The following is a 17607-nucleotide window of genomic DNA, read 5'->3' as shown; positions in this document are numbered from 1 at the left end:
CTGAGGGAGTTCAGGGAAAGAGCCACTGCCAAAGCAGCCTCGCACAGGGTCAAGAACTGTGTGACCCAGATTGGTTCAAGGTGGCGGAGTAGAAGGACGTGCTCTCACTCTCTCTTGCGAGAGCACCGGAATCACTACTAACTGCTGAAAAATCATCGACAGGAAGACACTGGAACTCACCAAAAAAGATACCCCACATCCAAAGACAAAGGAGAAGCCACAATGAGACGGTAGGAGGGGCGCAATCACAATAAAATCAAATCCCATAACTGCTGGGTGGGTGACTCACAAACTGGAGAACACTTATGCCACAGAAGTCCACCCACTGGAGTGAAGGTTCTGAGCCCCATGTCAGGCTTCCCAACCTGGGGGTCTGGCAACGGGAGGAGGAATTCCTAGAGAATCAGACTTTGAAGGCTAGCGGGATTTGATTGCAGGACTTCAACAGGACTGGGGGAAACAGAGACCCCACTCTTGGAGGGCACACACAAAGTACTGTGCACATCACGACCCAGGGGATTGAGCAGTGACCCCATAGGAGACTGAACCACACCTACCTGCTGGTGTTGGAGGGTCTCCTGCAGAGGCGGGGGGGTGGCTGTGTCTCACCGTGAGGACAAGGACACTGGCAGCAGAAGCTCTGGGAAGTACTCCTTGGTGTGAGCCCTCCCAGAGTCCGCCATTAGCCCCACCAAAGAGCCCGGGTAGGCTACAGTGTTGGGTTGCCTCAGGCCAAAGAACCAACAAGGAGGGAACCCAGCCCCACCCATCAGCAGACAAGTGGATTAAAGTTTTACTGAGCTCTGCCCACCAGAGCAACAGCCAGCTCTACCTACCACCAGTCCCTCCCATCAGGAAACTTGCACAAGCCTCTTAGATAGCCTCATCCACTAGAGGTCAGACAGCAGAAACAAGAAGAACTACAAACCTGCAGCCTGTGGAAGAAAAACCACATTCACAGAAATATAGACAAGATGAAAAGGCAGAGGGTTCTGTACCAGATGAAGGAACAAGAAGAAACCCCAGAAAAAACAACTGAATGAAGTGAAGATAGGCAACCTTCCAGAAAAAGAATTCAGAATAATGATAGTGAAGATGATCCAGGACCTCGGAAAAAGAATGGAGGCAAATATCGAGAAGATGGCAAGAAATGTTTAACAAAGACCTAGAAGAATTAAAGAACAAACAGACAGAGATGAACAACGCAATAACTGAAATGAAAAATACACTAGAAGGAATCAATAGCAGAATAACTAAGGCAGAAGAACGGATAGGTGACCTGGAAGACAGAATGGTGGAATTCACTGCTGTGGAACAGAATAAAAAAGAATGAAAAGAAATGAAGACAGCCTGAGAGACCTCTGGGACAACATTAAAGGCAACAACATTCACATTATAGGGGTCCCAGAAGGAGAAGAGAGAGAGAAAGGACCCGAGAAAATATTTGAAGACATTATAGTCGAAAACTTCCCTAACACAGAAAAGGAAATAGCCACCCAAGTCCAGGAAGCGCAGAGAGTCCCATACAGGATAAACCCAAGCAGAAACACACCGAGACACGTAGTAATCAAAATGGCAAAAATTAAAGACAAAGAAAAATTATTGAAAGCAGCAAGGGTAAAATGACAAATAACATACAAGGGAACTCCTATAAGGTTAACAGCTGATTTCTCAGCAGAAACTCTACAAGCCAGAAGGGAGTGGCAAGACATATTTAAAGTGATGAAAGGGAAGAACCTACAACCAAGATTACTGTACCCGGCAAGGATCTCATTCAGATTCGACGGAGAAATCAGAAGCTTTACAGACAAAAGCTAAGAGAATTCAGCACCACCAAACCAGCTCTACAACAAATGCTAAAGGAACTTCTCTAAGTGGGAAACACAAGAGAAGAAAAGGACCTACAAAAACAAACCCAAAACAAGAAAATGGTCATAGGAACATACATATTGATAATTACCTTAAACGTGAATGGATTAAGTGCTCCAACCAAAAGACACAGGCTTGCTGAATGGATACAAAAACAAGACTCATCTATATGCTGTCTACAAGAGACCCACTTCAGACCTAGGGACACATACAGACTGAAAGTGAGAGGATGGAAAAAGATATTCCATGCAAATGGAAATCAGAAGAAAGCTGGAGTAGCAATACTCATATCAGGCAAAATAGACTTTAAAATAAAGAATGTTACAAGAGACAAGGAAGGACAGTACATAATGATCAATGGATCAATCCAAGAAGAAGATATAACAATTATATATGCACTCAACATAGGATCACCTCAATACATAAGGCAACTGCTAACAGCTATAAAAGAGGAAATCGACAGTAACACAATAATAGTGGGGGATTTTAACACCTCACTTACACCAATGGACAGATCATTCAAACAGAAAATTAATAAGGAAACAGAAGCTTTAAATGACACAATAGACCAGGTAGATTTAATTGATATTTGTAGGACATTCCATCCAAAAACAGCAGGTTACACATTCTTCTCAAGTGCTCACGGAACATTCTCCAGGATAGATCATACCTTGGGTCACAAATCAAGGCTCAGTAAATTTAAGAAAATTGAAATCACATCAAGCATCTTTTCTGACCACAATGCTATGAGATTAGAAATGAATTACAGGGAAAAATACGTAAAAAACACAAACACATGAAGGCTAAACAATACATTACTAAATAACCAAGAGATCACTGAAGAAATCAAAGAGGAAATAAAAAAATACCTAGAGACAAATGACAGTGAAAACATGACGATCCAAAACGTATGGGATGCAGCAAAAGCAGTTCTAAGAGGGAAGTTTATAGCTATACAAGCCTACCTCAAGAAACAAGAAAAATCTCAAGTAAACAATCTAACCTTACATCTAAAAGAACTAGAGAAAGAAGAACAAACAAAACCCAAAGTTAGTAGAAGGAAAGGAATCATAAAGATCAGAGCAGAAATAAATGAAATAGAAACAAAGAAAACAGTAGCAAAGATCAATAAAACTAAAAGCTGGTTCTTTGAGAAGATAAACAAAATTGATAAACCATTAGCCAGACTCATCAAGAAAAAGAGGGAGAGGACTCAAGTCAATAAAATTGGAAATGAAAAAGGAGACGTTACAACAGACACCACAGAAATACAAAGCATCCTAAGAGACTACTACAAGCAACTCTGCCAGTCGAATGGACAACCTGGAAGAAATGGACAAATACTTAGAAAAGTATAACCTTCCAAGACTGAACCAGGAAGAAATAGAAAATATGAACAGACCAGTCACAAGTAATGAAATTGAAACTGTGATTAAAAATTTTCCAACAAACAAAAGTCCAGGACCAGATGGCTTCACAGGTGAATTCTATCAAACATTTGGAGAAGAGCTAACACCCATCCTTCTCAAACTCTTACAAAAAATTGCAGAGGAAGGAACACTCCCAAACTCATTCTGTGAGGTCACCATCACCCTGATACCAAAACCAGACAAAGATAACTACAAAAAAGGAAAATTACAGACCACTATCACTAATGAATATAGTTGCAAAAATCCTCAAAATACTAGCAAACAGAATCCAACAATACATTAAAAGGATCATACACCATGATCAAGTGGGATTTATCCCAGGGATGCAGGGATTCTTCAGTGTATGCAAATCAATCAATGTGTGATACACCATGTTAACAAATTGAAGAAGAAAAACCATATGATCATCTCAATAGATGGAGAAAAAGCTTTTGACAAAATTCAACACCCATTTATGATAAAAATTCTCCAGAAAGTGGGCACAGAGGGAACCTACCTCAACATAATAAAGGCCATATGCAACAAACCCACAGCAAACATCTTTCTCAATGGTGAAAAACTGAAAGTATTTCCTCTAAGATCAGGAGCAAGACAAGGATGTCCACTCTCACCACTATTATTCAACATAGTTTTGGAAGTCCTAGCCACAGCAATCAGAGAAGAAAAAGAAATAAAAGGAATACAGATTGGAAAAGAAGAAGTAAAACTGTCACTGTTTGCAGATGATATGATACTATACATAGAGAATCTTAAAGATGTTACCAGAAAACTACTAGAGCTAATCAATGAATTTGATAAAGTTGCAGGATACAAAATTAATGCACGGAAATCTCTTGCATTCCTATACACTAATGATGAAAAATCTGAAAGAGAAATTAGGGAAACGCTCCCATTTACCATTGCAACAAAAAATAAAACACCTAGGAATAAACCTACCTAGGGAGACAAAAGACCTGTATGAAGAAAACTGTAAGACACTGATGAAAGAAATTAAAAATGATACTAACAGATGGAGAAATATACCATGCTCTTGGATTGGAAGAATCAATACTGTGAAAATGACTATACTAACCAAAGCAATCTACAGATTCAATGCAATCCCTATCAAGTTACCCGTGGCATTTTTTACAGAACTATAACAAAAATCTTAAAATTTGTATGGCGACACAAAAGATCCCAAATAGCCAAAGCAGTCTTGAGGGAGAAAAATGGAGCTGGAGGAATCAGGCTCCCTGACTTCAGACTATACTACAAAGCTACACTAATCAAGACAATATGGTACTGGCACAAAAACAGAAAGATAGATCAATGGAACAGGATAGAAAGCCCAGAGATAAACCCACACAGCTATGGTCAACTAATCTATGACACAGGAAGCAAGGATATACAATGCAGAAAAGACAGTCTCTTCAATAAATGGTGCTGGGAAAACTGGACAGCTACATGTAAAAGAATGAAATTAGAACGCTCCCTAACACCATACACAAAAATAAACTCAAAGTGGATTAGAGACCTAAATGTAAGACTGGACACTATAAAACTCTTAGAGGAAAACATAGGAAGAACACTCTTTGACATAAATCACAGCAAGGTCTTTTTTGATCCACCTCCTAGAGTAATGGAAATAAAAACAAAAATAAACAAGTGGGACCTAATGAAACTTAAAAGGTTTTGCAAAGCAAAGGAAACTACAAGCAAGACGAAAAGACAGCCCTCAGAATGGGAGAAAATATTTGCAAACGAATCAACGGACAAAGGATTAATCTCCAAAATATATAAACAGCTCATGCAGCTCAATATTAAAAAACAAACAACCCGATCCAAAAATGGGCAGAAGACCTAAATAGACATTTCTCCAAAGAAGACATACAGATGGCCAAGAAACACATGAAAAGCTGCTCAACATCACTAATTATTAGAGAAATGCACATCAAAACTACAATGAGGTATCACCTCACACCAGTTAGAATGGGCATCATCAGAAAATCTACAAACAACAAATGCTGGAGAGGGTGTGGAGAAAAGCAAACCCTCTTGCACTGTTGGTGGGAATATAAATTGATACACTATGGAGAACAGTATGGAGGTTCCTTAAAAAACTAAAAATAGAATTACCATATGACCCAGCAATCCCACTGTTGGGCAATATACCCAGAGAAAACCATAATTCAAAAATACAGATGCACCCCAATGTTCATTGCAGCTCTATTTACAATAGCCAGGTCATGGAAGCAACCTCAATGCCCATCGACAAACGAATGGATAAAGATGTGGTATATATATACAATGGAATATTACTCAGTCATAAAAAGGAACGAAATTGGGTCATTTGTAGAGATGTGGATGGATCTAGAGACTGTCATACAGAGTGAAGTAAGTCAGAAAGAGAAAAATATCATATATTAACTCATATATGTGGAACCTAGAAAAGTGGTACAGATGAACTGGTTTGCAAGGCAGAAATAGAGACACAGATGTAGAGAACAAATGTATGGACTCCAAGGGGGGAAAGTGGTGGTGGTGGTGGGATGAATTGGGAGATTGGGATTGACATATATACACTAATATGTATAAAATGGATAACTAATAAGAACCTGCTGTATAAAACAATAAATAAAATTCTAAAATTCAATTAAAAAAAGAAATTTTATAACATGAGAAATGCTTAGTCGCTTAGTGAAAAGAGCAGGTTATAGAATTGGGCAGTCAGTGTAATAATAAAGATTGTGATATAGTGTATCTCTCCATAAGAAATGCCATAGCATCATATAAAAGAATCTTTTTCTTTATGTTTTTCCCTACATTTTCTAAAACATTTATTGTCATCATTTATTACTTTTAACAGTCAGGCAAAAAACATTTTAATAAATATGTATATTTCTTGCCAACAAGTTGCTCTTTTTTCCCGGGAGAGAAAACTATGAATTCATTGGTATTATGTGTTAAAGTCACCTAGGTATGTAGTCAGTCCTCCATTATCTGCAGGTGGCAAATTTTCTTTGTGGACTTTCAGCTAATTTTTAACTTTCTCCTTGCCTTCTCTAAACAACCTTTCCTATTATCAGTTAGTATAGGTCCAGCAGACAAGCATGAATGTTATCCTAAGCCGGATGAAATTTGCAAGCCAAGTTTCTCCTCCTAAAACCACTCTAATGACTTTCAAAGCTAGTGCGATAGAAGCATTAGGTTTGTGTTGCCTTGCTTCTTGCTATTTGTGAGATAGTAGTGTTCACCCCAGAATCATATATGTCTAAAAGACATATGTGCTAATCTGTTGTAAATATCCAGGTCACACCATGTTGAACCTTGCAGCTGCTTCAGAAAATGGACCATTTTTTCTGTCTTCATGTTTTGTTTTGTAATAATTAAATTTAAAATATTCATCGTAAGTTATATATGTATGCTCCCATCCAAGTGTATGTGTTTGCCATCCACAAATATCTCTGCCCAAAAACCTAAGAGGGTATATGCATTAAGAATTTAGGAATCGTTATCTCTGGGTGGCAAAAGTATGAGTATATTAGTCTAAATGTTTTGGGCCAGAAAAATTGACCAACAGTGGCTTAAACCACAAGTCTATGTATTGTTTACTTAACAAGTCAGAAGCAGGCAGTCCCAACTTTGGTTCCATAGCCCAAATTGTAACCAAGGGCCCAGGTTCTTTCTGTCCCTTTGTTTGGCCATAAACAGGTTGCTTTTCTTCCTTGAGCTTACTGTTTCATGATTGCTGGACAGAGACTTTAGCTCCAGGCATCATGCTGTGTTCACAGTGGGAGTGATTAAAAGAGGCAGAGCCCACCATCAGAATGGGAACAAGAGGAAAAGGGGCAGAGCCTACCAAGTGTATTCCTTTTAAGACAAAAGCAGAACCTTCCTAGAAATCCCTCCCCTCCCACACCCATAGATTTTCTCTTACATCTGATTAGTTAGAACAGGTCATGTAGCTCCCCTAGCTGCAAGGGAAGCTGGGAGATTGAGGTCCTGGCACATGAGACAAGATTGTCATGTTGTCTTATATTATTTATGATCGGTTCCCTGAGGTCGGGCATGTTGCTGCCCAGATGAAATCACACTTATTAAGGAGGTGGGAAGATGACTGCTGGGTAGGCAACTAACTGACATGTTGACTGTCTTACTATTTTTTCTTTTTGTTGTCTCTAATTTTTTTTTAATGAATGTGGATTACGACATGCTTTAAAAAATGTTTTTTTAAAGTGCTGCTTCTAAGCAATGAGCTGTATTCATTTATCTTACCACTGTCCAAAGTACAGATGACATGGGCTGCCCCATTCTTTCCTCAGGTCTCCAACCATCCGGGACATGGTGATCCGCTGCATCACCCAGATGGTGAACTCCCAGGCGGCCAACATCCGCTCAGGCTGGAAGAACATCTTCGCCGTGTTCCACCAGGCCGCCTCGGATCACGACGGGAACATCGTGGAGCTGGCCTTCCAGACCACAGGCCACATCGTCAGTAAGTGTCTCTGTTCCCTCCTGACTAATGTCCCACATGCAAGTCTAGAAGGGTGATCATTTCTTTCCCATCTATTTTACTCCCAAAAGGGGCTTCCTTGTTTAGCTACACTGTGACGTGCTAACATGCCAGGCGGTGTGCTGGGCTCTTGACATGTGCTCAACAACCCTAGGAAGGAAACACAGTCGACCCTCATTATTTGCAGGTTCCATGTTTGTGAGTTCACCTACTTGCTAAAATTTATATGTAACCCCAAAACCAGCATTCCTGGCCCTTTTGTGGTCATTTGCCTACACGTGCATGCACAGAGCAGCAAAATGCTTGTCACCCAAGGCACACCTTCCCAGCTGAGGTTGAACAAGGCCTTTGTGTTTCAGCTCTCTTACTGTAAATAAACAGGTAGCCTTTCTGTGGTAAAAACTTACTGCCACGTTTTTGGCATCTTTGTCTTAGTTGGTGACTTTGCCATTTAAACCAGTCCATAGCCCAGTGCTGAAGTGCTGGCTGGTGTTCCTAAGGGAGACTGTGGTGTACTTTATGGAGAAAAATAACATGTTTTAGATTAGCTCCGTTCAGGCATGAGTTATAGAGCTGTTGGCCATGAGTGTAATGTTAATGAATCAACAAAATATATTAAATAAGTTAAACAGAAACACACGTAAAACAAGGTTGTGTGTTAATAGGTTGATGAAAGTATTGTAACCAGAGCCTCGCAGGAACCTAACCCCTTTTTCCCCTAGGAGATGGTTCAGTATTTGCTAATTCATTGTTCACAGCGAATTTGTAGAACACAAGTACCATGAGTAACAAGAACTGACTACAGTCATCCCTTCATATCTGTGAGAGACTGGTTCCAGGACACACCTCGGGTACCAAAGTCCACAGATGCTCAAGTCCCTAAGATGAAATGGATATAATCTACACACATCCTCCTGTATACTTTAAATCACGTCTAGATTACTCATAAACACAACGTAAGGCTATGTAAATAGTAGCCGGTGCACAGCAAATTCAAGCTTTGCTTTTTGGAACTTGCTGCAGTTTTTTTTTCCTGAATATTTTCGATCTGGGGTTGGTTGAACCCACTGATGTGGATACCATTATTTCCCCCTATTTTACTGAAGAGGAAAACAGGCACAGAAAAGTAAAGTAAGACGACTTGTCTGAGGTCATGCAGCTGGGAGGTGGTGGAAGATTGACAGCTGGCAGTCCAGCCCGGAGCTGGTGCGGTGTCCCTCCACTCTGCACTGACCACAGGTCCCCGGTCCTGCCTGTCATCACGTCACAAGATGTTTACTTGTCTTGGTTTTTGTGGAAATTGTAAAGCAGTGGGTCAGCTTTGATTTTTTGAGGTCGTTTAACTTTTTGTAAACTTCTCGCCCCTCGTATTCTTCTCTTAGGTGGTATTTGTAGGGTTTTGAAAACCTTCAGTTTCTAAATTGCCTTGTCACCTTTAGCTCACTGACTTTCTTTATCTCACTTTGTCTTCATAAGGCTCCAGTGAGGTAGCATGAGGTGTGGTCTTAGGGTGGAAACGGCTGGGGAATTAAGGGACGTGCTCAGAATCACAGAACTGGGGCCAGAGCTTTGCTCAGTGCTCAGCTTTTGTCAGGCAGACTCTCTGGGCCAACCCCACACACACATCCATGTTTATATCTTATATGGTTACGCAAGCTCCATCCTAAAACGGACACCTTGGCATCCTGGAGAAACTTGGTTTTCTCTTGGCTGTCCTCTCTCACTTCCTTAAGGCCACTTCTCAGAAAGGACCTCTTCACAGAGTCCCCCTTCCCTCACCACCAGCCTTTTCTGTCTTCTGTCCCCTTACTCAGCACTTACCCCAGCTGAGATGATCTTATATATCTACAGATTTAGGTGATTATTGTCCGTCTTGCCCATTGGAGCAAAGGCAGGAAATTTGGTTACCTCTGTGTACCCAGGGCCCACAACCACGCTTTGCATGTAGTCAGCACTCAACAAATGTTTGTTGAATCAATGACTGTTTAGGCCTTTACATCGTTGCGTGAGCTCAGGAACCAGTGTAGTTTAGCCCAAGCTGTACTCAATGCATTCATTCCTGAATAATTTAATAAGAAATCCTGTCTTCCAGAGACACTGACACGCTTTCCTTAGATTTTCATAAAAGTAATCATCCCTGGTATACGTATGTGTGTGTGTGTTCGATCCCCATCTCTCAATCCCGGGCTTATAAAACTGCGCCCTTACTTCCCCAGCAGCCATTTTCCAGCACCATCTCCCCGCAGCCATCGACTCCTTTCAGGACGCTGTGAAGTGCTTCTCCGAGTTTGCCTGCAACGCTGCTTTCCCTGACACTAGCATGGAAGCCATCCGGCTCATCCGCTTCTGTGGGAGATACGTCTCCGAGAGGCCTCGGGTACAGTTTTCCTCTCTTCACTCATCTGGGCTGTGAGGGGGGGAAGGAGTTGTAGGCAAAAACTCCTTGCTCCTGGCAAAGACCGTTCCAGGTACTCTTCTAGAAACGCATGTTTCCCCTAAACTAGGTGTTTATTTCAGAATGCTGCCATTACAGGGGTTATACCTTTTATGTTGTTTTGTACGTATGAAGTTATTTTATTCACACTGAACTTTTATATGGTATTCTACAGATTGTTTTTGTAGATGATAATAGTTTAGCTATGAATTTTGGCAAAGCTGAAGAAGCAAGACATTTCTATTTGAAAGAAAACAAACCTCTCTTTTAGGAAATGACATTATGCCACTGTGATGTGGTTGAGAAATCACATTTAAAGATGACCTTTTGTTTACTTCCGAAAATGTTTAGGGTTTTTCTGTTACATCTCACCTTTCTAAAGAGGCCTGCTTGGGACTTCCCTGGCGGTCCAGTGGTTGACACTTCACCTTCTAGTACAGGGGGTGCAGGTTCAGTCCCTGGTTGGGGAGCTAAGATCCCACATGCCTCGCGGCCAAAAATCCAAAACATAAAACGGAAGCAATATTGTAACAAATTCAATAAAGACTTTAAAAATGGTCCACATCAAAAAAAAAAACCTTTAAAAAATAAAAAAATAAAGAGTCCTGTTTGGTTCAGCTGACTGTCTCAAAACACTGAAATTGGGTGGAAATGAACACAACTAAACTGATGGGCTGTATAGATCTCTTCTTAAGCATTCTTTACAGAAGTGTAAACCCCTAAGATGATATGTCTGGTCCCTACAATGGTTCATTAAGATGTGATGATAATGAGAGCCGCTGTTGATTGAGTACTCGCTACATGTCAGGCAACATTCTAGGCATTTTGTGTGTGTAGATTTGTTTAATCCCACATCAGACCTACGAGATGGGTAATTATATCCCCATTGTACAGGGGAGTTAACCAAAGCAGAGAGAGAAATTGCCTAATGTTAAATAACCGGGGTTGGTTAAAGAAATTCCATTACCACAGACAATACTACTTCAAGAGTGGTTAAGGAGCAGAGGGCTCAAGATCCCAGAGATAGGGCAGAAAGTAGGGCTTCCTACTTAGACTGTGGAAAGATTGCCAGCTCCCAGCTGCATGACCTTGGGCAGCTTACTTAATCTCTTAGTGCCTCAGTTGACTCATCTGTATAATGGGACCATTATTTCTACCTGCTTCATGGAATTGTTGTGAGAATTGTTAATCCATGTAATGCACCGTCACAGTTCCTGAGCCATAGCAAGCATTTAGTAGATAGTAGCTGCTGCCGCTATTAAGTAATACGTGTTACACTAACATTCCAGAAAGACCTAAGATATTGAATCATCCTGGATATTTTGCTATCACCATTTGACCTTTATTGCTTTTCTTAACGTACCACCTCCTGCCCCCAGGACTCTTGTGGTCAGCCCCACTCAACTTATTCTAAAGCCTACTAAGTTCCGAAGGTTCACAGGGGAAAACTGCTCATGTGCCCTTGGAACAGGCTTGTCTCTGTCTCCTCAGGATTTCCCATCAGACCCTTGCTGAATGGGTATTTTCAGGCGAGGAAAATGTGCGGGGCTTTAACCTTCGTGTAGTTCTGTTTCAGTTCCTTCCTTTCACTTGCATAGTCTGTCTCTGAGAGGTGATTCTCACTGCAGGTGCTGCAAGAATACACAAGCGACGACATGAATGTGGCTACTGGCGACAGAGTCTGGGTCCGAGGCTGGTTCCCCATCCTCTTTGAGCTCTCCTGCATCATTAACAGATGCAAGCTAGATGTACGGACAAGGTAACCGTGACCCACGGTGGTGCCCCTTCCTTCCGTCACTGAATGAGCCTCCGGCCCCTGCTCCCCGCCCCGACCCCAGGCTCTCCCACTGTCTTCTCTGCTGTCCTCTTCCCCCACCCGTTCCCTCTTCCATGCTGGCTTTCTTTCCTCCAGAGGGCTCACGGTCATGTTCGAGATCATGAAGAGCTATGGCCATACCTTCGAAAAGCACTGGTGGCAGGACCTGTTCAGAATCGTGTTCAGGATTTTTGACAATATGAAACTCCCCGAGCAGCAGTCGGAGGTGGGTGATGACTAAAGCGCTGCCCTGGGGAGATGGGAGAAGAGCCCCTCCAGCCTTTGTCTGCGTCTGGTGTTGCATCGTCATCCACAGCACAGGGAAGTCTTAAATACTGAGCCATTTCGGGTCTGTTTTGAAAATGGAAACACCCTTCCTGGCCTTCTTCTACCAGTATCGAGTAGTGCTAAGAAACTCCCCATCTGGGGAAGAGTGAGGGGAAATAAATCACCACCGTCTGCCTACTTGGCCCTCGGGCATTGGACTCGCAGGCACCCCACTGGTCCTCTTACTTATTTGCTTCATATGGACTTCTGAACAGTTGGTAAAATGTGGAACATCTCTCCTCCCTTTAAAAATCCATTAAAAGGATTTTTAATGAGGTTACAGCTGGAGATAATGTTGGCAAATATTAGGCCTTTTTTTTAAAGAATGTTTGATACATCTAGGAGTCTTTGTTATTTCTCCCCTAGGGACAAGGGGGTCAGGAAAGGATGTTCTATTCCAAGATTTTTAGTTAGGAGTGCAACATTTTAACCTTCTTTTAGGAACAATGTTTCCTCCCTCCCCCCGGTATAAAAGTACCATATGCTTAATAAAGAATATTAGGAATATACAGAAAATTCATAATTTTACCATTCCGAAATTAGACTTAATGCTGTGGCAAACTTCCCTCAGTCTTCTACATGGTTCAGATGTGGTTGAGGTTATAGTATACATACAGTTTTCTAATCTTACTTTAAAGTAAAGTTTTCTTCATTATAAAACAAGAAACAGGAAAACAAAGAAAAAAATTTAAACACCCACAGTTTCAGTCTTCCACTGGTAACCACTGTTACCCCTTCAGATAGTTCTTGTGTGTTTGTATATCTCATACCTTTTTTCTTTTGACAAAAATGGAATCCCACCTCACATACTTTTTAACTTAATACATGAGTATTTTTTCCACAGCTGTAACTTTTCTTCTACAATGTTTTTAAGGACTGCAAAACATTCCTAGTTGTGGATGTTCCATAGTCCATGGAAAATTCTTTGCCGTTTTTCTTTCTTTAAACAGCACTAAAATGAACATTTTTTCCAGCTACACTTGTACTTATTTCTTTATTTGTTTAGGGCAAGTGGCCTGACTGTCAGGTTTGGGGCATACATGTTACTGAGGCTTTTGATACATACTTCTGAGTTGACCAAATACATATGTAGTCATTTACACTGCTGTCAGCAATGCAGGAGAGTTCCTGTTTCTCCACACCCACTCCAGCTCTTCATATTTTAGTTTATTTAATCATCAATTTGATAGACCAAGAGTAAAACATTTAAAAGTTTTTTAACTGCTGGCGAGGTTCTGTTATTTTCCTTCACGCCACTGATCATTACATTTCTTCTTTTACAAATTGCCTTTTCATATCCTTAGCCCATCTATTGACTTATTCATCTTTTTCCTATTGATTTATGAGTTTTTTAGTATAAAAATAATACAGCATATCCTTATATAAATTGCAGATGATTTTGCCCACTTGGTTTCTTTTTTGTTTTGGAAAATTTTAGCTTTTAACTAACCCAATCTATTAGTTTTTTACTTTATAGTTTCCACTTTGGAAATCATGCTTGGCAACCTTTCCCTTTTCCTTAATTTATAAATCTCTCTGTATATTTCCTTTGGTAATTTCATGACATTTTTATTTTTTTTATTTTCAGCTTTCTGAGATACAATTGGCATAAAGCACTGTATAAGTTTGAGGGGTTCAGCAGAATGACTCAATTTACATGTATTGTGAAACGATTACCACAGTCAGTTGAGTTAACATCCATTATCTCATGTAGATAGAAAGGAAAAGAGGAAAAAACTTTTCTTTTTCCTTGTGATAAGAACATTTAGGATCTACTCTCCTAGCAACTCTCAGGTATACCATCCGGCAGTGTTAACTGTAGTCATCATGTTATGCATTACATCCCCAGCACTTATTTATCTTATTACTGGAAGTTGGACCTTTTAACCCCCTTCATCCAGTTCCCCCATCCCCATCCCGAACCACAAATCTGATCTTTTTTTCCTGAGTTTGGTTTTGGGTGTTTTTTGTTTTTTGTTCTTTGGGTTTCATTTTTAGATGTCACATACAAGTGAGATCATACAGTATTTGTCTTTGACTTATTTCACTTAGTGTAATGCCCTCAAGTTTCATCCATGTTATTGCAAATGGCAGGACTTTCTTTTTTATGGCTGAATAGTATTCCATTATGTGTATATATATCACATTTTCTATATCCGTTCATCTGTTGATGGACACTTAGGTTGTTGCCATGTCTCAGCTATTGTAAATAATGATGCTGCGAACAGGGGGTTGCATATATTTCTTCAACATAGTGTTTTTGTTTCCTTTAGGCATATACCCAGAAGTAGAATTTGCTGGATCATATGGTAGTTCTATTTTTAATTTTTTGAGGAACCTCCATATTGTTTTCCACAGTGGCTGCACCAATTTACATTCCCACCAACAGTGCACAAGGGTTCCCTTTTCTCCACATTCTCCCCAGCATTTGTTATCTTTGTCTTTTTGATGATGACCATTCTAATAGGCATGAGGTGATATCTCATTGTGGTTTTGATTTGCATTTCTCTGATAATTAGTGATTTTGAGCACCTTGTCTGTTGGCCATTTGTATATCTTCTTTGGAAAAATGTCTATCCAACATCATTTTTAGTATTTAAATCTTTGGTGTAAGGTGTGAATATTTAGCATAATAAAAATTTTTTGGAAGTATCACTTTGAATGACTGTTAATATTCTGTCATATGGATGTACTCAATTTAATTGCCACATTACTGAGCATTAGTTTATGTCTGTGTTTACAGTATATGAATACCAGTGTTGGTAAACATCTTTATTCATAAACCTTCAGCCACAGATCTTTGATTATTTCTTCAGGGTCCATTACTGGAAGTAGTGTTATCGCATCAGTGGATGTGAACATTTTAAGACAGTTGCTACCTGTTGCTGAATTGCTTTTCAGAACATTTTGCCAATGATATGTGAGAATGCCCATCTCACCGCAGGGAGAGTGGCTTTTAAACATTATCTTTTAATTGTTTTTCCAGAAATCTGAGTGGATGACAACAACTTGCAATCATGCACTTTATGCTATTTGTGACGTATTTACCCAGTTCTATGAAGCTTTGAATGAAGTTCTTCTTTCTGATGTATTTGCACAGTTGCAGTGGTGTGTAAAACAAGGTACTCTTTATGTGGTTAGGCATCATTTTTCTTGACATAGTCCTTAACGAGAGATTAATTCTTTCAGTATATAAAAGCATGGATGTAATGCCAAGGAGTACAATGTATAATTTAATTGGTGAAAATGTGTATTTTTAAAATTTAATTAGAACATAAAAACAGTCTCTCCACCAAGTCAGTTTATAAGCATTTCTTCTAAGGTGGGATATAGTAAATTTTATATCTCAAAAGATGTACCCTTGTATATTACTATTCTTTCTACTTTTGTGTATGTTTGAAATTTTCTAAAATAAAATGTTTTTTAACTGTACTGTGAGAATCAAGATCAACAGCTTCATCAATGGACATTTTTTATTTTGAGTACTTACGTGTTTATTTTAGTATGTATTACGAAAAATACCCACCTAGCACATTAGACCTGGATCCCATAGATAACTTTGGCTTAGGACAAGGCTTAATTTAGTTAAGTTTTTCAAAGAGTACTCAGTTTTCAAGTAACTGATAAAACAGTTGATACACAGCAAAAATTGGGAATGTAATGTTTGACAAAGTTTTCAGAAACACTGGTCTAATATTTTCTGTCTTTACCGTTTCTCAAACAAGGAGCCAGTTAATTAAGTAGCAAAATGTTGACCTTCTTCCATCCCTAGCAATATAGCATGATAAATAATTCTGCCTCTTTATAGCCTACTTAAACTCTGAAAATTTTACCGTCCGTAGCAATGCTTCATTAATTAGAAGCCAACAAGCCCAAACAGTTGCACTGTCTCTACCTCACGATAGGAAGCATCAGCAATCAGGTTGGAATCAAAACAGCATTTGAAGTTTAATGATAGGTGTTTTATTTTGCAGATAATGAGCAATTGGCTCGATCAGGTACAAATTGCTTAGAAAACTTAGTAATATCCAATGGAGAGAAATTCAGTTCTGACGTCTGGGACAAAACATGCAATTGTATGTTGGATATTTTCAAAACAACCATCCCACATGTGTAAGTGTTAATGTGATTACTGCTGTTTATTTCTACTTTCAGTGGTTATTTTAAAGCTCCAGGTTGCCCTTCACGTTGATTGATTTCCTTCTCTTGCATTCCCTTTAGTTTGCTGACATGGAGACCTGTAGGAACGGAGGAAGATCCATCAGAAAAACATTTGGTAGGATTTTTTTTCAGTTGTCTTTTCTCTGATCACATATTATAGTAAAAAATTAAGCAGCCCAAAGGGTTTGTGCTTTTCTGATGGGAAGTGAGTAGAAAAGGTTATAAGAGCTAAACACTGTGTATGTTCATTAAAATATTTTTTAGAGAGTACAGAAAAGTATTAAGGAAATAAGTCACTTCACTCAATAAAAACCACAAAACACTTCTAGTTTCTTATTTATGTGACTGAGCACACACAACCCACATGTTTGCAATTTGGGCTCACTTTGTACATAATGTATTACTTAACACCACTGTGGGCATTTTTCCATATTCCTTTTTTTTGGGGGGGCCCTCTGCGTGGCATGTGGGAGCTTAGTTCCCTGACCAGGATTTGAACCCACGCCCCCTGCACTGGAAGCGTGGCATCTTTACCACTGGACCCCCAGAGAAGTCCCTCCATATTCTTAAATATTCTCTGAGAACAGCCTCTTCGGTGGCTGCACATTATTGTAATTTATTTAACGAGTTTTCCCTTGTTGGACACTCTCGTCAGTTCTCGTGTTTCACTGTTATAAATATCACTTTGGTGTCATTATCCTTATTTATTGCCCTCCTACCTAAGGAGCACCTTCCTCTCCACCAATGAAATAGTAGTTTTTATGTTTTGTGTAAGGCCCCATAAAAAAGTTCTAATTCAAGTGTCACTTTAAAATACTTTGGTTTACAAGGGGGTTTGTCTAATTAGCTTCTATTTCCAAGTACCTATAAAGCCATTAGATTTTCAAAGGCATTTGGGATATAGCAACTTAAAAATGAAGCACATTATATAAACATTCTTTGTTTTTTAACTTTCTGCTGTCAACTTAAAAAAAAAAAAAGCCTAGCTACCGTGCTCGTTTATTTTTGAACTTGAGCTCATTAAAAATTTGTCACACCTCATCATGAACTCATAGTATGTGGAGAAATGCCGTCTAAG

At 39.6% G+C, this 17607-nt stretch overlaps 1 protein-coding gene across 2 annotated transcripts in view; it reads left to right on the top strand.

Annotated features, from left to right (window-relative positions):
- The window catches only part of ARFGEF2 (ADP ribosylation factor guanine nucleotide exchange factor 2), a 100267-nt gene that overhangs the window by 68332 nt on the left and 14328 nt on the right, over positions 1-17607 (top strand). For both annotated transcript variants that reach the window (XM_036825423.1, XM_036825422.1), the window contains exons 27-33: positions 7601-7773; positions 10008-10168; positions 11854-11984; positions 12138-12267; positions 15355-15490; positions 16343-16481; positions 16590-16644. In XM_036825423.1, the coding sequence (XP_036681318.1) occupies positions 7601-7773; positions 10008-10168; positions 11854-11984; positions 12138-12267; positions 15355-15490; positions 16343-16481; positions 16590-16644 (925 nt within the window). The remainder of the gene's footprint in view (positions 1-7600; positions 7774-10007; positions 10169-11853; positions 11985-12137; positions 12268-15354; positions 15491-16342; positions 16482-16589; positions 16645-17607) is intronic.

Source organism: Balaenoptera musculus, chromosome 15 (assembly GCF_009873245.2).
Source record: "Balaenoptera musculus isolate JJ_BM4_2016_0621 chromosome 15, mBalMus1.pri.v3, whole genome shotgun sequence".
NCBI lineage: Eukaryota > Metazoa > Chordata > Mammalia > Artiodactyla > Balaenopteridae > Balaenoptera > Balaenoptera musculus.
The sequence above is the reverse complement of the archived record's forward strand: the minus strand, read 5'-3'. Positions and strand labels throughout refer to the sequence as shown.